Consider the following 27,858-nt stretch of genomic DNA (forward strand, 5'->3'; position numbering starts at 1 on the left):
AACATTTGGTTCAAGAATCATGAAAGAAGGTTGTATACATGGAAGAGGCCTGGAGATGCTGACAGGTTTCAAATAGATTATATAATGGTAAGACAGAGATTTAGGAACCAGATTTTAAATTGTAAGACATTTCCAGGGGCAGATGTGGACTCTGACCACAATCTATCGGTCATGAACTGCAGATTAAAACTGAAGAGGCTGCAAAAACGTGGGAATTTAAGGAGATGGGACTTGGATAAACTGACAGAACCAGGAGTTGCAGAGAGTTTCAGAGAGAGCATTAGGGAACGATTGACAAGAATGGGGGCAAGAAATACAGTAGAAGAAGAATGGGTCACTTTGAGAGATGAAATAGTGAAGGCAGCAGAGGATCAAGTAGGTAAAAAAGGCGAGGGATAGTAGAAATCCTTGGGTAACAGAAGATATATTGAATTTAATTGATGAAAGGAGAAAATATAAAAATGCAGTAAATGAAGCAGGCAAAAAGGAATACAAACGTCTCAAAAATGAGATCGACAGGAAGTGCAAAATGGCTAAGCAGGGATGGCTAGAGGACAAATGTAAAGATGTAGAAGCATATGTCACTAGGGGTACAATAGATACTGCCTTCAGGAAAATTAAAGGGACATTTGGAGAAAAGAGAACCACTTGTATGAATATCAAGAGCTCAGATAGAAAACCAGTTCTAAGCAAAGAAGGGAAAGCAGAAAGGTGGAAGGAATATATAGAGGGTCTATACAAGGGTGATGTACTTGAGGACAATATTATGGAAATGGAAGAGAATGTAGATGAAGATGAAATGGGAGATGATACTGCATGAAGAGTTTGACAGTACACTGAAAGATCTAAGTCAAAGCAAGGCCCCGGGAGTAGACAACATTCCATTAGAATTACTGATAGCCTTGGGAGAGCCAGTCCTGACAAAACTCTACCATCTGGTGAGCAAGATGTATGAGACAGGCAAAATATCCTCAGCTTTCAAGAAGAATATAATAATTCCAATCCCAAAGAAAGCAGGTGTTGACAGATGTGAAAATTACCGAACTATCAGTTTAATAAGTCATGGCTGCTAAATACTAACACAAATTCTTTACAGACAAATGGAAAAACTGGACGAAGCCAACCTTGGTGAAGATCAATTGGGATTCCTTAGAAATATTGGAACATGTGAGGCAACACTGACCCTACGACTTATCTTAGAAGATAGATTAAGGAAAGGCAAACCTAGGTTTCTAGCATAGAAGATAGATTAAGGAAAGGCAAACCTATGTTTCTAGCATTTGTAGACCTAGAGAAAGCTTTTGACAATGTTGACTGGAATACTCTCTTTCAAATTCTGAAGGTATACAGTGAGTGAAAGGCTATTTATAATTTGTACAGAAAGCAGATGGCAGTTATAAGAGTCGAGGGGCATGAAAGGGAAGCAGCGGTATGGAGGGGAGTGAGTCAGGGTTGTAGCCTAACCCCGATGTTATTCAATCTGTATATTGAGCAAGCAGTAAAGGAAACAAAAGAAAAATTTGGAGCAGGAATTAAAATCCCTTGGAGAGGAAATAAAAACTTTAAGGTTCGCCGATGATGTTGTAATTCTGTCAGAGACAGTAAAGGACCTGGAAGAGCAGCTGAATGGAATGGACAGTGTCTTGAAAGAGGATATAAGATGAACATCAACAAAAGCAAAATGAGGATAATGGAATGTAGTCAAGTTAACTCGGGTGATGCTGAGGGAATTAGATTAGGAAATAAGGCACTTATGGTAGTAAATGAGTTTTGCTATTTGGGGAGCAAAGTAACTAATAATGGTCGAAGTAGAGAGCATATAAAATGTAGACTGGCAATGGCAAGGAAAGTGTTTCTGAAGAAGAGAAATTTGTTAACATCGAGTGTAGATTTAAGTGTCAGGAAGTCATTTCTGAAAGTATTTGTATAGAGTGTAGCCACATATGGAAGTGAAACATGGACGATAAATAGTTTGGACAAGAAGAGAATAGAAGCTTTTGAAATGTGGTGCTACAGAAGAATGCTGAAGATTAGATGGGTAGATCACATAACTAATGATGAGGTATTGAATAGAATTAGGGAGAAGAGGAGTTTGTGGCACAACCTGACTAGAAGAAGGGATCGGTTGGTAGGACATGTTCTGAGGCATCAAGAGATCGCCAATTTAGTATTGGAGGGCAGCATGGAGGGTAAAAATCGTAGAGGGAGATCAAGAGATGAATACACTAAGCAGATTAAGAAGGACATAGGTTGCAGTAGGTACCGGGAGATGAAGAAGCTTGCACAGGATAGAGTAGCATAAAGAGCTGCATCAAACCAGTCTCTGGACTGAAGACCACAACAACAACAACAACAACAACAACAATGGTTTCTTCTATTCAAAATTAAAACAAGTAGCTATTATGAAAAGTGGGGTTCATAAGATCATATGCTGAGAGTGTCAGTGCTCTACTGGACAGACTGGTAGGGCCTCTGTACTAGCCTCAGAGAACACTGTAGAAACTGGAGATTAAAGAACACAGATTCATCTTGTGCTGAACATTTCTTAAACCAAAACCAGTAATATGTAGTAAAATTAGAAGGCCTGCACTCAGAGGGAAAACATACAAAGTCACTCAATTAGTAATTAAAACGCAGGTGTGTGTATCTCCACAGTTTCTGTTGAATAAGCAGACTCAGTTAACCCCATTTAGACAATGTTACAATAATTACACAAATTCCTGTGCTCGTAGCCCTTTTCCATTGTATGTTATTCATAATTATTGTAAATGTGGCTTAATGAATGTGTAGCATACAGATATAACTGTGTCAAATTGTCATCAGAGATAACCTTCATAGTTTAATTGAAGAATAGCTTTCCGTCACCCTCCCCCCCCCCTCCCCCACCCCTTCCAATCTCCACAGTATTTTTGTCAGACCGTATGCTCATTCTGCACCCATATCCGTACCCTATGGCTCCTACCCCTGTAACTGTCCCCTCTGCAAGACTTGCCCTACACACCCTCCTACCACCACCTATACCATCCCTATAGCAGGTAAAAGATACACTATGAAACGGAGAGCCACCTATGAAACGACGCGGCATATACCAGCTGTAATGTAAACAGTTTTTGGCCTTTTACGTCAGCATAAGTACCACCAAGCCATCAGTTAGGATGAATGGGCATAGGCAGAGGGTGTAAGCTGGCAACACACAATATCCTGCTCACAACCCCATCGTGTCAGTGCCTGTTTCACCACACATGCCATCTGGATTCTTCCCCCAAATATCAGTTTCTCAGCACTCTGCACGTGGGAACTGGCGTTACAACATGGCCTCAGTTCTTGATGCCCACCCGGCCTTAATTTATGTTCATTTCTTCAGTCTCAGCATTTCTTCACAGTAACTATTCCTTTCATCACTCCCTTTTGGATTTCTGTATGTTCCATTTCTGACCCATCTGTTTTCCACCATCCCACCTCTGCTGTATACAATGCACTGTGTTTTCCACTCTTATTAACTCATACATGATGTTTTTTCAGTGATGTTTGCCTTGCCTATTACACTATGTTCCAGCTTGAAGTCCTCAGGATTTCAAATTTCATCTGGTGCAGTCCCCAACAATCAGTCTTTCCTTCTGATCCTGTCCCAGGGTTCTGGGTGACTTTTCCAAACTCTACCCCTTTATCTAAATCTCACCAGCCCTTTTCCTTCGCCCCTTTTCCTTCCACTTGAACTCTTGTGTCAGAAGAAGGAGCCATTCATATCAGTGCGCACCCCACTGCAGAGTGAAAATCTCATTCTGGAAACATCCCCCAGGCTGTGGCTAAGCCATGTCTCCGCAATATCCTTTCTTTCAGGAGTGGTAGTTCTGCAAGGTTCGCAGGAGAGCTTCTGTTAAGTTTGGAAGGTAGGAGACGAGGTACTGGCAGAAGTAAAGCTGTGAGGATGGGGCGTGAGTCATGCTTGGGTAGCTCAGTTGGTAGAGCACTTGCCCGCGAAAGGCGAAGGTCCCGAGTTCGAGTCTTGGCCTGGCACACAGTTTTAATCCTCCAGGAAGTTTCAAGGAGCCATTGGCTCCAAAAGCTTGCAAATTTAAATAACTTTGTATGTGTATTCTCCTGCTGCTGCTGCTTGGCAACTAGATTCTTTATCAATCTAACTTAATTATATTTTCTAAAATACACATTTCATTAGTTATATTTATTTCTAATATGCAGTTGATATGGCTGATTGAACAACCTTCCCTCTCTAATGGTGCACTGTCTATAATGGCCAATTGACAATGGGTTATTAAACCCTAATATTCCCTCCTCCTTATTAGTGCAAGGGAGATAATCTGCCACAAGACAATCAGATATTCATAAAGCAGCACCTTTCTTTCATTTCTGTCAGGTGGAAGATAATACATCCTGAGAAGTACAGTCCACTTTTATTACAGCACATAAAACGGCAATGATGTATATTGATGGTAAATAAACTGAAGTTTTTAAAATGACTGAATGAAAATCATTCAGTGAATTCTTCTCACTATATTGATTCACTGTTTAGAGACTGAATCTTCTTGTTGATGTGGGTGGATATACTAGTATTTATTCGAAATTCTCAGTGAAGTGCAACCCAGATCAGTGAAACAGTAAGTTATTTGTACATCATATGTCACCTGACAAAGAAGTTCTGATGGGAAATAACTTGATGATGTGTCTATGTACAGCCTTGTCCACATTCAAATTAATGAATTGTTACTTCATAGAGCAATCATAGAAAGTGGTAATGGAAAACGACCTCTCAAACATGTTACTCCATTCAATTTCATGTCATCTTTCCTTCCACCAACCTTCTAAAATTTCCTCATTCCACAGACTAGATTATCATTCTTGCAATTATATCACATAATTAGAAGATGGAAAATCTAGGGTGGAATTTAACAATATTATGAAAAGGATAGTTGCTACTCACCATATAGCAGAGATACTGAGTCGCAGATAGGCACAACAAAAAGACTGTCAAAATAAACTTTTGGTCAATGAAGTCTTTGTGAAAAATAGATGGCAGACACCCCCCCCCCCCCCCCCCCCCCACACACACACACACACAAGACTACACTCTCAAGCAGCTGAAGCCAGACTACAAGCAGCAGCAGCAGTGCATGATGGGAGAGGCAAGTAGGTAGGGGTAAGGAGGTAGCAGGGGTGCGGACGGGGAGGGATAATAAGGTGGGGGTGGGGGAGAGTGAAGTGCTGCTGGGGAGTGTGCAAGGATGAGGTGGAGTAAGGGTTGGGCAGCTAGGTGTAGTCAGGAGGTTAGATGGAGGGTGGGGGTTGAGGGTAGGGGTAGTGGAAAAGGAGAGAAATAAATAGACTGGGTGCATTGGTGGAATCGAGGGCTGTGTATTACTGGAATGGGAAAATGGAAGGGGATAGATGGGTGAGGACAATGACTAACAAAGGTTGAGACTAGCAGGGTTACGGGAACTTAGGATATGTTGCAGGGAGGCTTCCCACCTGCGCGTTTCAGAAAAGCTGGTGTTGATGGGAAGGATCCATATGGCACAGGCTGTGAAGCAGTCATTAAGATGAAAGATGTTGTGTTGGCAGCGTGCTCAGCAACAGGGTGGTCCAGTTGTTTCTTGGCCACAGTTTGTCGTTGGCCATTCATGTGCACAGACAGCTTGCTGGTTGTCATGCCCACATAGAATGCAGCACAGTGGTTGCAGCTTAGCTTGTAGGTTTAATGACTGGTTTCGTAGGTAGCTCTGCCTTTGATGGGATAAGTGATGTTTGAGGCCGGACTGTGTGATGAAGCAAGCTGGGATATTTTTACTCCCCCTCTTGTTTTGCCATCTGCCTACTTAAATTCATTTTTTTCAATTTTAACTAATTATCATTAACATACGTGAGTATAATATGCATTTTCATAAAAGAGAAAGGTTGGCACTCAGTTTTAAAGCATATAGCACCAGATCTAGTTTTGTGCTTAGTTTTGTGTGTGTCATCAGTTTCCTAATTCATTTTGACTATTTCTAATTAATATCTTTTGTTGTAGCTGAAAATCAGTAATTTTTTCGTAACTTAATTTCTGTTGTTGTATTATAAACAAACATAAATTCTGTACTAATTACAAACATTTGGAAGACGAATCACTGGCATTCTTTAAGTATTTATTTGGCTCTATTTGAAAACAAATTATCAACCCCAGCCCTTAATTAATTCCAAAGTAATTAACAGTTTTGTCAGAAGTATTGTTTGCATAACGATGTATGTTGATTTCATCATTTAAACAAATAATAACTCTTGTAGTAGAAGAAACTATTAAAAAAAAACAATTTTTCGATGTATTGAGTTAATTTAAAGAGTTAAGTTTTAATTTTGATTTCTGTAAATTTAACTTCGAACAATGTATAGTTTCAGTACCTATTAATGCAAGGACATATAAGTGCCTGATTTTTGGTCCTGAGACAGTCAGTCCAAGGTTGAGTTTCAGCCGAGAAAACTGTGTTGATTAGAACAACAACAATGATTCAACTTAACTGTGAAACAAGTGTAACACAATTAGGCCGTGTATTAAAACAATGACAGTGTCTGCTCCATGTTTATCTTTCTATTCTTCAAGAACTGTGAACTTTGTGGCTATGTTTTTACTGCACATAGATGTTCAACAGAAAACTATTGTGGCAGTATGTGGATGTTCGCCTGAAAACTATTAATGAGGCTTATCAAAAGTAAAACAATAGTGCACTGGCCATATTAAATGTGTATATGTGGGGTTGTGAAAAGTGAAAGTAAACACCTGTGAAACGCGACTGTGTACCTGTTGACTGCATCATTTACCGCAGACAGTACTGCACTTCCACCCCCAATTTTTTCAGCCAGTATGTCGAATCTGAGGACAGCAAACGAAGAAAAAAAGCAGGGAACATCGTCACAACTGGAAAAGGTGGTGGTGGGAGGATGTATGGGACAGGTCTTGCATCTACTTCTATTACAGGTATATGAGCCATCAGGTAAGGGATTGGGATCAGGGGTTGTGTAACGATGGACGAATATACTGTGTAGGTTCGCTGGACGGCAGAATACCACTGTGGGAGGGTGGGAAGGGTAGTGGGCAGGACATTTCTCATTTCAGGGCACAATGGGAGATAGTTCAAACCGTGATTGAGAATGTAATTCAGTTGCTCCAGTCCTGGGTGGTACTGAGTTAAAAGGGGAATGCTCCTCTCTGGCTGGATGGTGAGACTTAGTGAGGTAGTGCGTGACTGTAAAGTTAAGGCACGGGAGATTTGTTTTTGCACAAGGTTGGGGGGACAATTACGGTCTGTAAAGGCCTCTCTGAACTCCGCCACTGGGAGATACCATGGAAATCCCAGTGCCAATCCCAAACCTAGATAAAGGAGGAGGTTGGGCATGGGGCTAATAACCCTATCCCAGAAAAAAGAGCTAGTTATGGAACCAAAGGACAAAGGAAGCCAGACGGATGTAACAAATAAACGGCCTTGGCAACGGAAATGACATATGAACTGGTATTTAGTGATATGAAATGTGAGAACACTTAACAAGACTGGAGAACTACGGAATCTGAAAAGGGAAATGAAGAAATATAATGTGATGATGGCAGCTATACAAGAGGTGAAATGGGAAGGAAATGGAATATTAGCAGCATATGGGACATACATATTGTGGTACAGCTGTTGAGGTAGAGGATATGGAGACACAAGTTTTCTGGTTGATAATGCTCATAAGGATGCCATATTGAAATTTAAGCCTGTTGGTGAAAGAATCTGTGTATTACGGATGAAAGCCCACTTTTTCAATATTTCCTTCGTATGTTCGTATACTCCAACAGAAGCATATGAAATAGGAAATAGTAATGGTGGCAAAGCATGATGTTAAGGTGGTTATGACGGACTCTAATGTGCAAGTAAGAAGAGAAATTTCATATAGGAAAGCAGCTGGACAGGACAGCATGCATGAAGCTTCTAATGACAATGGTATCAGACTAATTGATTGCCATGAGCAAAACATGATTATTAAAAGCATATGGATGCAAAGGTAGGATAGAAGGAAAAATTACATGGTGCTCCCCAGATGGAATCACAAAAAAACAGATTGATCACGTACTCATAGATAGATGACATGCTTCAGATACACTAGAAGTGGGTAGTGTCTATATCTACATCTACATATACACTCCACTAGCCACCAAGCGGTGTATGCACTGGTGCAGATGGAGATAGTGATCACTATTTGGTAAGAATTAAATACAGATAGAGGATAGTCAATTACAGACAGACAAAGAAAACTATTGTGCTATGGTTTGATGGTGCTAAGCTAAGAAATGATGAAAATATAGTGCAACAGTATAAAACTATTTTGACAAATAGACTTAATGAAGTCAAAAATTGGGCAGGAGAGGTTACTGAAGAAAGATGGGAAACAGTCAAAGCTATAATACAGAAGACAGCTGAAACTGTATTGGGTAGAAAAAAGCAATTGAGAACCCAGTTCTGCTTTGATGAAGGAGGAAGACAGAAGGAAGGAATGAGCCAAGAAAAAGAATCCTGCAGAGGAGAACAAGAATTACTGCAGAAGAATACTAGGAGAAGAGAAAGGATGTGAATAAGGGATGTAGGAGGAAAAAGAGTGGATTTGAAAAATGGTGGATTGATTAATTAAAAGAGAGAAGCCTGAAAGATATAAAGAAATCATTCCCATGCAGAACAGTGTTCTGTAAAGATAAAAAGGGAAATCTGTTTGTAAGGAAAGATCAGATTTTAGACAGATGGGTGGAGTATTTTGTAAACTACTGAATACAGAATCGGAAAAGAATGGTGAAGTAGATGCTGCTGTGGTAGATAAGGTGGAGCAGGAAGTAAACAGGGAAGAGAAGAGTACTAGGAAACTGTTGAGGAACCTACACTGGAAAAAGTTAAAGCTAGTATCAAGACTCTTAAAAACAATAAAGCTCTGGGAGAAGACAATATTACAGTAGAAATGATAAAATATGATGGAGGAAAACTAATAAGGGTTTTGCATGAGATTATAGTGGAAATATGGTGCAAAAGAAAATATGCCAGAACAGTGGAATATAGCTATAATATGCCCTATTCATAAGAGACATGTCAAAGCCAACTGTGCAAATTATAGAGGGTTAGCCCTGGTCTGTATAGTAAATAAAGTATAAGGAAAAATCATGGCAGGGCGACTCAGTATATATGTAGAAGAGTATGTAGGACACTACCAGTGTGGTTTCAGAACTAATAGAACAATTACAGATCAGATATTTCCCATCAGACAGATCCTTGAAAAATGTTATGAGTATAACATTTATGTCCACCAGCTGTTCATCGATTTCAAACAAGCTTATGATTGTATCAACAGGTATCAACTCTGGAAGGCAATGCAAGATGCAGGAGTATCCAACAAAGTAATAAGACTGGTCCAAATGACTTTGAGAAGAACAGCATGTAAAGTGAAGGCTGAGGGCACTTTATCAAAGGCATTTGAAATTAACCAAGAGTTGTGACAGGGTGATGTGCTCTCCACTACTCTGTTTAATGTACAGTTGGAGAGGGTAATGTGAAAGACACAAAGCGGAAACCCTGGACGAACACCGTTTAATATAGTGACACAGGCTCTTGCATGTGCAGATGATATTGATTTGTTATCCAGGAGGAAACAGGACCTGGAAGAAAAGCTTGAAAAATTAGAAAGATATGGAGCAGAGATGGGGCTGACAATCAGTCAAAGACAAAGACTAGGAAACCAGCTCACTAGGAAACAAACTGTTTTAAAAAAAGTAGAAACTTGGAGGAAAGTTCTGTTGTTAGGTAGTAGCTGTGGAAGAGGTGTGAGCCGGATCTTGCAGGAAAAATTAGGTGACAGGTACAAGGTCACAATTATTTTCAAGCCCAGTACATGTTTTAGGCAAGTGATAGAGGATGTAGGATCATCGCGCAAGGGTTTTACAAAACAGGATCATGTTGTGGTAGTGGGTGGAGTGGGAAACAGTACTGATAGGGATCAAGGCTACAATATTGAGTGTGACCTGGTAAAAGTAGAATCTGCAACGAACCATACAAACTTTGACTTGGTTCCTGTTTTCATGCAGTATTATCAGCCCCAATTGAACAGCTCTGTCAGGAGGGTCAATATGGTGCTAGATCAACTGCTTCGGATGTCTACTTTAGCTGGGAAAGGTTTGGTTCTTGTTGATGGTATTAGTAGTTCGAACTTCACAAGACATGGCCTGCATCTCAATAGGAAAGGGGAGGGTAAACTGGCTGGGATGATAGCAAAATCTTTAAGGGGGGGAGGGGGGAGGGGAGGCACTGAAACTCTTTGGAGTACTTCTTTTTTAGGCTAAGATCAGTGTCCAGTCATCCAACATTGATTGAAATGAAGCTTAATGAGAAGCTCAGACTGGCAGATATGAGCGATGTTAAAATATCACAAGAGTGTCATAACAGTACAGTGAAAAATAATGTTAGTGTGTCACAAGATTCTCATAAAAGTGCAATGAAAAATAATGTTAGTATATTGCATCAGAATATCAATGGATTAAAAAATAAAGTAAATGAGCTTCTTGCTTCTTTAGAAGATTTAGGAACTGAGGGTGGAACAGACGTACTGTGCCTGTCTGAACATCATACAGCCATAGGTATGGAAATGATGAATGTTGGTGGATATACGATTTCAGCACATATAAGCAGACACACTATGAAGAGAGGAGGAGTTGGCATATATGTTAAAATCTATCATAGTGTGAAAAATTTAGAAACTAAATAATTTTGTGTAGAGCAACATATAGAAGCATGCATGTGTGAGCTGAAACTAAATAATAGTACTTTTAAAATTTTAGCCATGTATAGGTCCCCGTTGGAAAATTTTCAACTGTTTTTGTAAAACTTGGATTCTTTGTTATGCTGTCTGTCAGACAGAGGGAAGAAAATTATTGTTTTGGGGCATTTCAATGTAGATTTTCTGAAAGAGTCCAATAAAAAGCTTGACCTTGAAGTATTACTTGGTTCTTCCAATTTGACATCAGTTATTGATTTTCCTACTCAGGTGGTACAGGAAAGCAGCACACTGAGAGATAGTGTTTTTATAGACCAAGATAAATTTAATCAAATAAAAAATTCTCCAGTTAAGATTGGTCTGTCTGATCATGATGCACAGCTAGTTACAGTATGTGACATAGCCCCATACAGTAATTCAAAACAGTCTTCCAAAATAGTGCATTCAATTAATGATTTAACAACTGAAAATTTTACAGAAAGCTTCCAAAAGTTACACTCATATGAGTGACCTATTTCATGATACCTTTGTGAGTATATTTGAAAATAGTTTCCATAAGAATTCAGAGTAATGTAATTTCAAGAAACTATGGCTTACTGAAGGGATAAAAATATCTTGAAAACAGAAAAGGGAAATGTATCTTATATCTAGGAGGAGCAATGGTCCGGAAACATTCAAACATACTAAAAACTACTGCACTGTATTAAGAAACATTATTAAAAAGTCCAGAAGTATGTGCATTATGTCTGAGATTAGCACATCTGATAATAAAATTAAAACAATTTGGAATATTGTTAAAAGGGAAACAGGGCAAGTGAAAGCACAAGGAGACTGTATTTCTATCAAACATAGTGAAAAGTTTGTTAACAAGAAGTCAGAAGTAGAAAACATTTTAATAAACATTTTTTAAGGGTTGTAGGAAAAATAGGATCCAGCTATTCATTAGAAAATGCAAGGCAGTATATGCAAGAGGCAATACCTAAGCAATCTGATAAAATTGAAATTCAACCCACTTTTCCTACTAAAATTAGGAAAATAATAAATTCACTCAAAAGTAAAAGCTCACATGGAATTTATGCCATTTCCAACACAGCATTAAAAGCTTGTTCCCAATAAATAAATAGGGTTCTCAGCCACTTATGTAGTAGCTCACTGAAACAGGGCATTTTTTCAGATAGACAGATATACACTATTGTTAAACCATTGCAAAAAAAAGGGGATGGGTCTGATACTAACGACTACCACCCAATCTCAGTTATGACAACTTTATCCAAAATTCTTGAAAAAGTCCTGTATTTAAGAGTGGCTTCACAATTTTCTAAAAATGAAGTACTAATAAAATGTCAGTTTGGTTTTCAGAAAGGTTTTTTTAAAAGAAAATGCTATACATGCTTTCACTAATCAAATATTAAATGCTCTGACTAACCAAACATCACCCATTGGGATATTTTGTGAAACCTCAAAGGCTTTTGATTGTGTGAATCACGAAATTCTTCTAGATAAGCTTAAGTATTGTGGTATGAGTGGGACAGTGCACAAATGGTTTAATTTATATTTAACTGGAAGAATGCAGAAGGTTGAAATTAACAGTACAGATAGTCAGCAAAGATCAGCAGAGTCCTCTAACTGGGGAGGTATCAAGAATGGTGTCCCACAGGGTTCAGTCTTTAGTCCCTGATTGTTCTTAATATATATTAATGACTTGCCACTCTAGAATCATGAAGGAGCAAAACTGGTTCTTTTTGCTGAGGATGCAAGTATAGTAATCACAATCTATAAACAAGAAACAGCTGAGGAAATTGTAAATAATGTCTTTCAGAAAATTATTAAGTGGTTCTCTGCTAATGGACTCTCACAAAACTTTGAGAAAGCACAGTTTATACAGTTTTGTACAGTAAATGGCATAACACCATTGGAAACATAGAATATGAACAGAAGTCTGCTGCTAAGGCAGAAAATTCAAAATTTCTGGGTGTGTGCATTGATGAGAAACTGAGTTGGAAGAAACACATCAATGATCTACTGAAATGGTTATGCTCAGCTACTTATGCTGTTAGGGTTGTTGGTTTTTGGTGATAAACATGTCAGTAAATTAGCCTACTATGCCTATGTTCATTCACTGCTTTCATATGGCATCATATTTTGGGGCAATTCATCATTAAGAGAAAAAGTATTCATTGCACAAAAGTGTGTAATCACAATAATAGCTGGAGCCCACCCAAGATCACCTTGCAGACATTTATTTAAGGAACTTGAGATATTCACAGTACCTTCAGAATACATATATTCACCTATGAAATTTGTTATTAATAACACATCCCAATTCAAAAATAACAAGGGATGTTCTTCACTATTCTGGATTAAATCTCACTTTGGCACAGAAAGGGGTGAATTATGCTGCCACATAAATCTTTGGTCATTTACCAAATAGCGTTAAAAGTCTGACACCCAGCCAACATTTAAAAGCAAATTAAAAGAATTTCTGAATGATGAGTCCTCCTACTAAATAGATGAATTTTTAGATATGAAGGAGTAACAGAAAAAAGAATATTAATTAACTAATTTGTGTACAGAAAACTTATGTTAAAGTGACACCATATGCATCATTACGAACTGTCATATTCATGATGTATGGAACAAGTATTAATGTATACATGTATGTTTATTAACATCTAGGAAAAGGTGTAGTGAAGGAGAAAGGAGCCTGATTTGAACAGGAAATAATTTGAATGCTGCGAGAGCTTTAAATATCGTGGGTCACTGGTAACTGAGAATAATGATATGAGAGAAGAAATACACGTTAGTAAGTATTTAGAGCAAAAAACCTTAGTTGGAATCTAAAGCTGTCAGTGTATTGTACAGTAGTGAGACCTGTAGTGATGTATGGTTCAGAGACTTTGACAATGATGCAAAATGATGAGGAGTTGTTGCAAGGATGGGAAAGGAAGATTACTTAGGAAAATCTTTGGGCCAGTTAATGATAGGGAGTTTTGGTGAATCAGAAATAATAATGAGATCTGAGAGTTGTACAACAAACTAGGTATCATGACAGAAATAAAGAGTAATAGACTATGTTGGTTGGGACATGTAGAAAGAATGGTGGAGAGCAGCACATTCAAGAACGTTTTGCAAGAAAAACCAGGTGGACACCATATGAGGAGCAGACTGAGGACCAGATGGCTAGACAACATGGAGTGGGACTTGACAAGAATAGGGGTTAGAAGATGGAGAGCCAAAGCAGCCATCAGAGAAGAGTGGGCGCAGATTGTCCAGAAGGCCAAGGCCCTACATGGACTGTAGCACCAAGGAGAGAGTAAGTAAGTAATGGACTCTGTGACGCTTGTGACTGGTTTAACAGGTAGCCCTGCCTTTGACGAGATTGAGCCATGAGGGTAATGCTCCTCCATATCCGAATGGTGAGACTTTGGGAGGTGGTGGGTTACTGGAAAGATAAGACACCTGAGATCTGTTTTTATACAGAGGTGGGAGGGTAATTACAATTCATAAAGGCCTCAATGAGACCCTCGATATATTTTGAGAGGAAACGATTGTTACTACCGATGCAGCAGCCACAGGTGGCTGGGCTGTATGGAAAGGACTTCTTGGTATGGAATGGGTGGCAGATGTCAAAGTGGAGGTGTTTCTGGTGGCTAGTAGGTTTGATATAGACAGAGGTACTGCTGTAGCCATCTTTGAGGTGGAATTCAACATCTAGGAAGGTGGTTTATTGGGTAGAGTATGACCAGGTGAAGCAAATGGGGGAGAAGCTGTTGAGGTTCTGGAGGAATGTGGATAAGGTGTCCTCACCCTCAATCTAGATCACAAAGATGTCATCCGTGAATCTTAACTAGGTGAAGGGTTTATGATTCTGGCTGTTTAGGAAGCATTCCTTTAGATGGCCTATGAGTAGGTTGGCATAGGATGGTGCCATTCAGGTGCCCATAGCCGTATGCCAGATTTGTTTGTAGGTAATGCCTTCAAAGGAGAAATAATTGCGGGTGAGGATATAGATGGTCATGACGACTAGGAAGGAGGTTGTTGGTTTGGAATCCATTGGGCATTGGGAAAGGTTGTGTTCAATAGCAGTAAGGCCATGGTTGTTAGTGTAAAGGAACATGGCATCAATAGTTGGTGGAGGAAATGGTTGGTATCTTCTTTATAAGAGGGTAGGTTCCGGGTGATAGATTGAAGGTGTTGGTCTATGAGAGCAGAGATTCTCTCAGTGGGGGCACAGTAACCAGCCACAATAGGGCATCCTGGGTGGCTGGGTTTATAGACTTTAGGAAGCATGCAGAAGGTAGGAGTGTGGGGAGTGGTAGGGGTGAGCAGAGAGATGCCCTCCAGGGAGAGTTTCTGGGATGGGCCTAAGGATATGAGGAGACTTGAGATCCTGCTGGATTTCTGGCATGGGGTCACTGGGGCAAGGATCGTAGGTGCATGTTATCTGATAGTTTGTGACGAAGCAAGCAGATCCCTGCTTGCTTCCTCTCTTGTTTTGCCATCTGCCTCCTTAAATTCATTTTTATTTTCATTTTTGCCTGATTACCATTAACATGCATGAGTATAAGCTGCATTTCCATAAAAGAGAAAGGTTGGTCCTCGGTCTTGAGGAATATAGCACCAGGTCTAATTTTGTGCATAGTTTTGTGTATATAATTAATTGCGTAATTTATTTTGACCATTCCTAGTTAATACTTTAGTTTTAGGTTGAAATCAGTAATTGTTGCATGACAGATTTTATTATTGACTTATAAACAAATATAAATTCTGTACCAATTATAAACATTTGGATGAACTACTAGAATTCTTGAAGTATTTATTTGGCTCTGTTCAAAAACATATTAGCACAGCCAGCCCTTAAATAATTCCAAAATAATTACCAGGTTTGTCAAAAGTTGTTAGCATAACTATAACTGTTAATTTCATTATTTAAACAAATAATTCAGCCTAACCTTTGTCGTAGAAGACAATGTTAAAAAGAAAGAATTTTTAGATGTATTCTGTTAATTGAATGAGTTATGTTTTAATTGTAATTTCTGTAACTTAAACATCGAACAATGTTTAGTTTCAGTGCCTATTATCGAGAGGATGTATAAAGGACTGACTTTTGGTCTCAAGACGCTCAGGCCATGGCTGATTTTCAGAGGCAATTTATGTACTGGTTAAAATAACAACACTGCATCATTTTAACAGTAGAATAAGTGTAAACTAAATAGGCCATGTGTTAAAACACTTAATGACAATGTCTGTTCAATTTATTTGAGAAATAGGGTCACACGTACCTGTTATTCTGCGAGAACTGTGAACTGTGTGGTTAGGTTTTTACTGCTCATAGATGTTCAACAGCAAACTATGGTAGCAGTATGCTGATGTTTGCCTGCAACCTATTAATGAGGCTTATCAACATTTAACTGCAGTGAACTTGCCATATAATTGTGTAATATTGGGGTCAGTGGGGGTTGTGAACAATAAAAGTAAAGAACCGTGAAATGCAATTGTGCAACTGTCGGCTACATCATGTACAGTAGTCAGTGTTGAACTTCCAACACCCATTTTTCAGCTGGTATAACAATGCAGTACATCGACACCAAGGACTGTCAATGAATAAATAAAGTAGATGGAAGTTACAAGCTGGTGGAGACCTTCTGCCAGGTAATCATTGCGATTCAAAACAACAGTGGTGAAGCCTTTGCAGGTAGTATAATAAGATCATAATCAGTTTTTAGGTGGTAGACTGGTTGTTTCTGCAGATTTAAGGTTAGTTTGTGTGTTTAGGGATTTGGGGAATTATGGTGAGGCAAGGTTCAAGGTTAAGAAGTTCTGGAAAGTTAACAGGGCATGACTTGGGGCAATGGGGGTGGATCATGGTTGGATGGAGGAGTGAACTGAGTCAGGCAGGGTTCAACATTGGTCTGTAGATGAGTCCGTTCGGTAGGGTTGGTGTCGAAAAAGTGTTTCCACTCTAGGGACTGGGAGAAGGATTGGTCTTTAACAAGCATGATTGAATTTGAGAGTGGGACAAAAGGTGAGGCTTTGGGAAAGGACTGATATTTCTGGGGGGCTAAAGGCTTTTGGAAGAAAGGTTCATTGCTGTGTTTCAGATCTGTTTAGGTTCTGGATTCTGTGTGGTGTTGGGAGGGAGTTTTGGATGCTGGGGTAAATGAAGTGGTCTGTGAGACAGGGTTTGTCAGCTACGAGGGGATGTGGGGGAGGTTTGGAGGTAGTTGTAGAGGTGGTGGCCTGTGGTACTGCAAGGCAGGAGTAGGAAGCGACCAGGATAAAGAATTTTTGAGGTGGCATTGTTCATGTTGCTGTAGTTCCTGAAGGTCAAGAAATTCAGTGTGTGTTATGGATTCGAGGAATTTGAGATTGCATAGCAGGAGAATTTTATGGATGGAGAGAAGATATTGCAAGGAGGTTTGGGCTTGATGGATATGGTTTTGCAGGACTAAGTTGGTGGGGGCCAAGGATTTGCAGAATCTGAACAGATGGGGGTCATTCTGGAAGGAAGCGTGGCAGCCAGAGGTAGGTAATTTCATTATCACAAGGCCATTTTGGGGGGATACAATGAGCCAAGCAACAACGCAGGAACAGTATGTGGGTCTGCGTTATGGCTAGGGATAGGAATCTTTTCCCTATTGACGTAGATGGAAAGAGCAAGGATCCATGGTGGTGGGGGAAAAAAAAGAGAGAGAGAGAGAAACGTGAAGAAATATGTAAAATAATGTAGGATTACTTCCAAAAAAATTTGCAATAATACACCCAAATAAACAGGAAAAAAATCACAAAATGGATGAAATAGGAGACAACAAGATGAAATCTGGTGAGTACGATGATAGTGAAAGGCAAAAACCCGCTAAAATTGGTGTGAAGTCACAATAGGATTAAAGAAAAGATATAAATAAAAAAATATTTTAATGTGGGTTGCAGGTCTGAGGGTGGATAAGTGTGAAGAAGAGGGGTAGCATATGAGACCTCTAACCTGCTATCCCTCCCCCTCCCCAACCCAGCCTCCTCCTTAGCCCCACACAATTCACCCAGTTGCCTCTCCAATCATGCACTGCTGTTGCTGCTCATAGTCTGGCTTCAGGTGCCAGAGAGTGTGGTTGTGTGTGTGTGTGTGTGTGTGTGTGTGTGTGTGTGTGTCATCTATTTTTGACAAAGAGTGTTGGCCGAAAGCTTATTTTGTGACAATATTTTTGGTGTGCCTCTCTGTGACTCAGTATCTGCACTATATGGTGAGTGGCAACTACCCTTTTCATAATATTGTTACATAACTAGAAGAATGTGTTTATATTTATTTGTGGAAGCTTTATCTCTGTCTTGAAGACTAACTATAGTTACAAAGTTCTGTGGTCATCTCTGATGTGTGTGCATATACTACACATTTTATTTTTAAAGTAAATCTTGATTTGTTCTCACAGTTTAGATGCACACATTAATTTGAGTAGTGATACAATCAAAATATCTGCGTCACTGTACTAGAAAAGTCATAGGGGATATTTTGATGAAAATGTTGTGTACACGACATTCTTAAATTGCCATAACTTCTTTATTATTTATGCAAAATATTTTTTCTTTGTGCAGATGTTAGAAGATTTGATTTCGTTGGGAACTAATCTTGAAGAATGTTGGTGGGATCCTGAACACAAGACAACCTTGTTACATATTGCAGCAAAGAACAGTTTCAAAATGGTGAAGCACATCTTAGGCATGCAACAGAATCCAGATGAATGGAATAATGATGGTCAGACAGCCCTCCACTGTGCAGCTCTTTCTGGTTGTGCACTGACTGTGAAATACCTCTTGGATGAGGGCCACATTCCAATTGATCAGAGGGGCAGAAATGGCAAAACTTCCCTCATGTTGGTAAGTTCCATGAGAGACTGGGATTCCTGGACTCCTAGGATGATGGAATTCTTGATACATGAAGGTGCTGATGTAAAATTACGTGACAATGATAACAGAACAGCCCTCGAACTAGCTCTTCAGTCTCGGGTATACTGTGCTGCAGAAATTTTGGATCTGGAAGAGTGGGTTCAGATGTGAAGTGCACCTGTGTGTTAACTATGGAGGGGATGGACAACTTTGTGATATTTTGCAGTGCAATGAAAACTGTCTTGTTATTCTGAAACATTTTTAATTCATTGTTTTGTAATAATAATTCACTTGTGGTACAGACAGAGAATGTTATTGTGTTCAATACAATATAGATGATGCAGTCAATGATTACTATTAATTACATATACCATCCAGTTTGTGTAAGGTGAAGATGATTTTCTTTGAGGAGAAGAAAATTTTTATTGTAGTTTTCCTGATATTAAATATTTATACACCTTTTTCACACAGTGTTATACCTGACTTGTTGATCCCCCATATCTCAATTTTCACATTATGCTAAATGAGAAAATTTTTCTCAGTAAAAACTCCCTTCTCTTAAATGTCAATACTATTAAAGCATTTCAAACCTGCAACAAACTCATGATGAACTGTGGTGACTCCCATAAATTACACAGTTCATTTCCCAAGCTGCATAATTCTCACTCAGTGAAAGTGCATCTCTAGTGTGCACACTGCTATTGTAACACTGATTAACCCTAGGAGGGAAGGAAAATTTACAAAATAATTGGTTTTTAAACTTATCTTTCCTTTTTTGGTATCATTGTCCATTAGGTCATAGTTTTTTTCTGTGTATTTGAATAAAGCAGATACGTGTTCATTTCTCATTCTCATTCAGCTTGAATCATTCACAGAATTTTAAAAACCTCACCGTTGAAATATTGACATCATACAATAATGAAAGACAAAGAAGGACTCACATGACATGTGAATAAATGGTAATCACAATAACTGAGACTCAGTTGGTATGCTTTTTCTGTATTTTTAATTTCTCTTCTTACACCAGAACATCTCTGACAAAAGTCTTTCATATTAGAATTATTTTGTAAATAAAACATAAAATTTTATGTTGCTGAGTTGTTCAGTAGCCAAATTCACAGCTTTCTGAACTGCCCATATGTTCTCCCCATTGAGGAATACAGTTGTGTCATCTGCAGTTATTATGGTTTTGTGTGCATCTATATTCAGACTCAAGTCATAAATATGTCTGGGAAATGGAGGTACCAATGCTCAGCCCTGTGGCACACATTGTTTAACAGTTTTACTGCTAGATAGGATTTCAGTTAATGATTGAGTTGTTTGTTAGTGTGCTTTGTGCTGACTGTCTGTATGAAATTGCTAGAAACAATGCATTCCATTTGTTTGTAAGTCGTCTGATACCGGTACCATATGTTTAGTTTTTTCCAGCAATATTTTATGATCCGCTGTGTCAAAACCCTTTGGAATATTAGGAATATGCCTGTAGTGTGTTGTTTCGTACCTAACAGATCTAGTATCATATTAATGCAGTCACATACCGCTCGTTCTGCACATTTATTGTTTTCATTTCATATCCCTACAAATTGCCACACTTGGGTATTTGTTGGAGTTGACTGATTCAAATTTTGAATCATAGATATTGCAGTCATAGATTACTATGTTTTTCCATTGAGTGAAGTGCATAATTTTACATTTCTGAACATTTAAAGGAAGTTGCCAATTTTGCACCACTTTGAAATCTTATCATTCTCTGACTGAAGATTTATGCAGTTTTCATTAGACAATACTGTATCATACTCTTGTGAACTGGCAATGCTTCACAATTACTAAATTTCTATGGGAACTTGACACACGCCCTAATGTTGGGTATCTCTCGGAACTGTGCCAGGATGAAAATTTTGTCTCGTCTTTGCAACTTCACCCACTGTGAAGGAGTGGAACTTGAGATTATAATAAGATATTAACAGAATTGTAATGTAATGAACAAGACACTTATTTTCATTTTTGGTTGTTATTATTTTTAGACATCTGCTTGTGTCTGTGTATGTGCGGATGGATATGTGTGTGTGTGCGAGAGTATACCTGTCCGTTTTTCCCGATAAGGTAAGTCTTTCCGCTCCCGGGATTGGAATGACTCCTTACCCTCTCTCTTATAACCCACATCCTTTCGCCTTTCCCTCTCCTTCCCTCTTTCCTGATGAAGCAACCGTTTGTTGCGAAAGCTTGAATTTTGTGTGTATGTTTGTGTGTCTATCGACCTGCCAGCACTTTCGTTTGGTAAGTCACATCATCTCTGTTTTTAGAACAAAAGTGCTGGCAGGTCTATATATATATATATATATATATATATATATATATATATATATATATATATATATATATATATGTGTGTGTGTATACACACACACACACACACACACACATTTCGTGTGTATGTTTGTGTTTGTTTGTGTGTCTATCGACCTGCCAGCACTTTTGTTCGGTAAGTCACATCATCTGTGTTTTTAGATATATTTTTCCCACGTGGAATGTGTTCCTCTATTATATAGAGGGAAACATTCCACGTGGGAAAAATATATCTAAAAACAGAGATGATGTGACTTACCAAATGAAAGTGCTGGCAGGTCGATAGACACACAAACATACACACACACACATATCCATCCACACATATACAGACACAAGCAGTTGTGTCTGTATATGTGTGGATGGATATGTGTGTGTGTGCGAGTGTATACCCGTCCTTTTTTCCCCCTAAGGTAAGTCTTTCCGCTCCCGGGATTGGAATGACTCCTTACCGTCTCCCTTAAAACCCACATCCTTTCGTCTTTCCCTCTCCTTCCCTCTTTCCTGATGAGGCAACAGTTTGTTGCGAAAGCTTGAATTTTGTGTGTATGTTTGTGTTTGTTTGTGTGTCTGTCGACCTGCCAGCACTTTCATTTGGTAAGTCACATCATCTTTGTTTTTTTTAATATAGATGATGTGACTTACCAAACGAAAGTGCTGGCATGTCGATAGACACACAAACATACACACAAAATTCAAGCTTTCGCAACCCATGGTTGCTTCATCAGGAAAGAGGGAAGGAAAGGAGAGGGAAAGACGAAAGCCGGCCGCTGGTGGCCGAGCGGTTCTGGCGCTACAGTCTGGAACTGCGCGACCGCTACGGCCGCAGGTTCGAATCCTGCCTCGGGCATGGATGTGTGTGTTGTCCTTAGGTTAGTTAGGTTTAAGTAGTTCTAAGTTCTAGGGGACTTATGACCTCAGCAGTTGAGTCCCATAGTGCTCAGAGCCATTTGAACCATTTGAAAGACGGAAGGATGTGGGTTTTAAGGGAGAGGGTAAGTCCCGCTAAGGTGGGTCTTTCTGCTCCTGGGGATTGGAATGACTCCTTACCCTCTCCCTTAGAACCCACATCCCTTTGTCTTTCCCTCTCCTTTCCTTCCCTCTTTCCTGATGGAGCAGCCGTGGGTTGCGAAAGCTTGAATTTTGTGTGTATGTTTGTGTCTGTTTGTGTGTCTATCGACATGCCAGCACTTTCATTTGGTAAGTCACATCATCTTTATTTTTAGATATATTTTTCCCATCTGGAATGTTTCCCTGTGTTATATTCATATCATTAATTTGAACCCAACAATTACGTTTGTTATTGTCACTGGTGCATTTCGAAATCTTTTCTGTCATCTTACTTTCTCTTTCTGTTTTTGCAAGTAGTTTCACTTTGTATTCACCTTCTCCTTTTTACCGTAATCTACAATACAATTTTTCCCGCCTATATATACTCAATAATACGTAACCCACTTCCAAACCATAACCAAAAAAAATTTTTTTTTCTCCGCTTTCAAAACTACCGCTGCTATAAAATCGACCGTTTCCAGTTCACAAACAGCTCCTTTCACCTATTAAACAACCATTTCGTCTAGTTCTAATAACTTTTGCTTTATTTCCATTTCCGTTTTTCCCACATCACTGATCATGTTTAGCCGCTTCCCACAGGTTTTAATGTCATTATTTCTTCGTCACACAATTGTTAGCCTCATTTTCATAATCTGCCACCACAGTTTTTTCGAAATTTTCCCAAATTTCTCCACCCTTTAACTTGTTTAGGCGGCAACACAACCACCTAACTTTTCCGCACATCGTTGTTTACCAACCCAAGTTCACCACAGAATCAACATAGCTCATCTTTAACCAACACTTTTTCGACTTTTTTCACACCAGACCTCCAGTTGCTTTCTAGTTCACCTTTATTGCTCCCCATATATTTTTATTTTCATTTTCATTTGAGCCTCATATTACACTTTCCACCTTCTAATACCATGTCACCCTCACAACATCCCCACAACAACCCCATTAAGTTTTATTTACATTCCCTCCGCAAACATGCCTTCGCCCTAGCCAGATTACACTCCCATATTTTATTTACTCAGGCTTGTCTGACATTTGGCATTACCCCCAAAGGCCTCACACTTAAAGTTCCCATCTCTGGCTGTAACCCTTCTTTCCATCAGTCCCTATACCAGTTCCAAACTGAACAATCCATTGCCCTCACCCGTCAACTCCTATCCTTAATAAAAGTCCTCAATCTTTGCTCTCCCACATCTACACCGGCTGTTCAGAGCATCCTCCTACAGGCCAACCGCAAATTAGAACAGCATACCACCCTGTACCTCAAAAAACTATCCAATCTCCTGGTTTACCACCTCCGGAAAGGCAACTCACTCACCCTTCACAACCTTTCCAGCAAACCTCAACCTCCTCTCATTGCACACAGACCCAGTCTCTCCCATCTACTCAATCTCCCACTTCCAGCTCCATTCCCCCCAAAACCTCAAAATTCTAATCAATACAATCTAGAACCACAACACCCTAATTCAGTAGTTAACCTTTCTTCCAAACCTCTCTCCCAATCCGAAACCTCTGTCCTATTCAAAGGCCTCACCTTCAGCCTTACTCCCAGATTCAACCAAACAGCCCTCGTCAAAGATTTACTGTCCTACACTCATACTCTCTGCTGGAAATATCACTTTGCCACAAAGAAAAATGATCCTAATCCTACTCCTAATGATCCAACTCCCCAAGACACTATCCAAATTGAACCCTGCCTGGAACAGTTCCGTCCTCCGTCACAGAGGGACCCCCCCCTCCTCTTCCTCAAAATCACCCTCTCCAAACCTTCCAGGAATTTCTCACTTCCAGCCTTGCCTCTCAATCCTTCTTAAAAAACCTTAATCCTACTCCCAACATCACCACTGCTGAAGCCCAGGCTATACGTGATCTGAAGGCTGACCGATCCATCGTCATTCTTCCAGCGGACAAGGGTTCCACGACCGTGGTACTTGATCGTCGGGAGTATGTGGCTGAGGGACTGCATCAGCTTTCAGACAACACTACATACAAAGTTTGCCAAGGTAATCCCATTCCTCATGTCCAGGCGGATCTTCAAGGAATCCTCAGAACCTTAGGCCCCCTACAAAACCTTTCACCTGACTCCATCAACCTCCTGATGCCACTGACACCCTACACCCCTACCTTCTACCTTCTTCCTAAAATTCACAAACCCAATCATCCTGGCCGCCCCATTGTAGCTGGTTACCAAGCCCCCACAGAACGTATCTCTGCCTACGTAGATCAACACCTTCAACCCATTACATGCAGTCTCCCATCCTTCATCAAAGACACCAACCACTTTCTCGAACGCCTGGAATCCTTACCCAATCTGTTACCCCCGGAAACCATTCTTGTAACCATTGATGCCACTTCCTTATACACAAATATTCGGCATGTCCAGGGCCTCGCTGCGATAGAGCACTTCCTTTCATGCCGACCACCTGCCACCCTACCTAAAACCTCTTTCCTCATTACCTTAGTCAGCTTCATCCTGACCCACAACTTCTTCACTTTTGAAGGCCAGACATACCAACAATCAAGGGGAACAGCCATGGGTACCAGGAAGGCCCCCTCGTATGCCAACCTATTCATGCGTCACTTAGAGGAAGCCTTCTTGGTTTCCCAGGCCTGCAAACCCAAAGTTTGGTACAGATTTATTGATGACATCTTCATGATCTGGACTCACAGTGAAGAAGAACTCCAGAATTTCATCTCCAACCTCAACTCCTTTGGTTCCATCAGATTCACCTGGTCCTACTCTAAATCCCATGCCACTTTCCTTGACGTTGACTTCCATCTGTCCAATGGCCAGCTTCACATGTCCGTCCACATCAAACCCACCGACAAGCAACAGTACCTCCATTATGACAGCTGCCAACCATTCCACATCAAACGGTCACTTCCCTACAGCCTAGGTCTTCGTGGCAAATGAATCTACTCCAGTCCGGAATCCCTGAACCATTACACCAACAACCTGGAAACAGCTTTCACATCCCGCAACTACCCTCCTGACCTGGTACAGAAGCAAATAACCAGAACCATTTCCTCATCCCTTCAAACCCAGAACCTCCCACAGAAGAACCCCAAAAGTGCTCCACTTGTGACAGGATACTTTCCGGGACTGGATCAGACTCTGAATGTGGCTCTCCAGCAGGGATATGACTTCCTCAAATCCTGCCCTGAAATGAGATCTATCCTTCATGAAATCCTCCCCACTCCACCATGAGTGTCTTTCCGCCATCCACCTAACCTTCGTAACCTCTTAGTTCATCCCTATGAAATCCCCAAACCACCTTCCCTACCCTCTGGCTCCTACCCTTGTAACCCCCCCGGTGTAAAACCTGTCCCATGCACACTCCCACCACCACCTACTCCAGTCCTGTAACCCGGAAGGTGTACACGATCAAAGACAGAGCCACGTGTGAAAGCACTCACATGATTTACCAACTGACCTGCTTACACTGTGAAGCTTTCTATGTGGGAATGACCAGCAACAAACTGTCCATTCGCATGAATGGACACAGGCAAACAGTGTTTGTTGGTAATGAGGATCACCCTGTGGCTAAACATGCCTTGGTGCTCGGCCAGCACATCTTGGCCCAGTGTTACACTGTCTGGGTTATCTGGATACTTCCCACTAACACCAACCTGTCAGAACTCCGGAGATGGGAACTTGCCCTTCAGTATATCCTCTCTTCTCGTTACCCGCCAGGCCTCAACCTCCGCTAATTTCAAGTTGCTGCCACTCATACCTCACCTGTCATTCAACATCATCTTTGCCTCTGTACTTCCGCCTCGACTGACATCTCTGCGCAAACTCTTTGCCTTTACAAATGTCTGGTTGTGTCTTTGTGTGTGCGGATGGATGTGTGTGTGTGTATTCGCGAGTGTGTGCCTGTCCTTTTTTCCCCCTAAGGTGGGTCTTTCCGCTCCAGGGATTGAGGTGACTCCTTGCCCTCTCCCTTGAAACCCACATCCTTTCGTATTTCCCTCTCCTTCCCTCTTTCCTGACGGGGCGGCCATTGGTTGCGAGGGCTTTAATTTTGTGTGTATGTTTGTGTTTGTTTGTGTGTCTATCGACGTCCCAGCGCTTTCGTTTGGTAAGTCGCATCTTCTTTGTTTTTAGATATATTTTTCCCACGTGGAATGTTTCCCTCTGTTTTTTATATATATATATATATATATATATATATATATATATATAAAAAAAGAAGTTATATTAATAAAAGATGCTGTGACTTATCAAACGGGAAAGTGCTGGTAGATAGACACAAAAAAAATAAATAAAAAAATAAAAAAAAATAAAACACAAACACAACACACAAATATCATACTTTCGCGGCCCGCGGTTGCTTCGTCGGGGGGGGGGGGGGGGGCGGGGGGGGGGGATGTGTGTTTTGGGGTAGAGGGTGGGGAGTCATTCCAGTCCCGGGAGCAGGGGGACTTGCCTTGGGGGGAGGAAGAGACAGGTGTGCACTCGCACACACGCGCATGTCCATCCGCACGTGTACAGACGCAGGCAGACATATGCTTGTGTCTGTATATGTGCGGATGGAATGGATATGTGTGTATGTGCGAGTGTATACCTGTCCCTTTTTCCCCCTAAGGTAAGTCTTTCCGCTCCCGGGATTGGAATGACTCCTTACCCTCTCCCTTAAAACCCACATCCTTTCGTCTTTCCCTCTCCTTTCCTTCCCTCTTTCCTGATGAAGCAACCGTGGGTTGCGAAAGCTTGAATTTTGTGTGTATGTTTGTGTCTGTTTGTGTGTCTATCGACATGCCAGCACTTTCTTTTGGTAAGTCACATCACCTTTGTTTTTTTTACACACATACTTGTAAGAGTGTGAACTGGTTTTCTGAGCTACCAGTTCACAAAAGGACAGCATACAACCATGCAAAAAAATTGTGTAATTATTTAAATGGCTGGCTGTCTTAATTAAATCTGATTGCAAGGAAGAAAACAAAATGGTACACTATCACAGTACACTATGTTTATATTGTTTTATATACAGGTGTTTTTTTTAATATACAGCCAATGTCCTAGTATAGTGTACAGCTTGGTATTTGTGGTGTGGTATGGTAAGAGTTAGTGAAAAGGCATATGTGACTGACCGTGGTAAAAACACTCTGATCGTAAGTCAATTTCAACGTATTTGAATGTCAGATCTTAAGCCTTCTTTACTGTTTCTGCAAATGAAACTTTGATTCCCCTAAATAGAATGGGTCAGTCGATTGGGATCATTGCTATACAGGGTATGAGAGAGACCTCTCCAGCTGCTTGATATGTGATGTTAATAGCTTTAGTGGCATTGTTTTGTGTAGTTTATATCTGTGAATAGACTGCATGAATTGCAAAATTTTGGATTATTCAGACTGTGTAGTAAGTCATTCTCAGAATGATTTTAAGCTGTTGATTGTGAACTCCAGTGTGTCTGTCTCTCCAAATCAGTTCAGCTGCATGTCCTCAATTGTTATCTGCTGGCAGCTGTGTACCTTCTCCATTACCAAACTCCTTCAATGCTGCATTTTTCTGATGTCCATTACAGCATCCCCATACACTTTTGCCATGGACAAGGTTAAAACAGCTTTAAAATATGAGTCAAGAAACTAAAACCCTGAATTTTTTCCAAACTAATTTTGATGCCTGGGTTCTACGATGGCGAAAATATGTGCAAATGCAAGGTGAATATATTGTAAGGTAGTGTTCTTTCCTAATATACAGATTTTTTTGTTAAAACTGAGTGCAAGGAAGAAAACAAAAGAGCACATTGTTATGTACACAATTTTAGTTTGAGTATTAGGAAAAGGATAGTTGAT

The 27,858-nt window shown here is 40.2% G+C and overlaps 1 protein-coding gene across 3 annotated transcripts in view; it reads left to right on the forward strand.

The window, feature by feature from the left end:
* The window catches only part of LOC124619293 (serine/threonine-protein phosphatase 6 regulatory ankyrin repeat subunit B-like), a 289,649-nt gene extending 270,572 nt beyond the window's left edge, over positions 1-19,077 (forward strand). For all 3 annotated transcript variants that reach the window (XM_047145590.1, XM_047145570.1, XM_047145581.1), the window contains exon 16: positions 18,361-19,077. In XM_047145590.1, coding sequence (XP_047001546.1) covers positions 18,361-18,822 — 462 coding nt within the window. In that variant the 3' untranslated portion in view covers positions 18,823-19,077. The remainder of the gene's footprint in view (positions 1-18,360) is intronic.
* Positions 19,078-27,858: the final 8,781 nt, after the last annotated feature.

The sequence above is a fragment of the Schistocerca americana genome, chromosome 1, assembly GCF_021461395.2.
Source record: "Schistocerca americana isolate TAMUIC-IGC-003095 chromosome 1, iqSchAmer2.1, whole genome shotgun sequence".
In the NCBI taxonomy this organism is placed as follows: domain Eukaryota; kingdom Metazoa; phylum Arthropoda; class Insecta; order Orthoptera; family Acrididae; genus Schistocerca; species Schistocerca americana.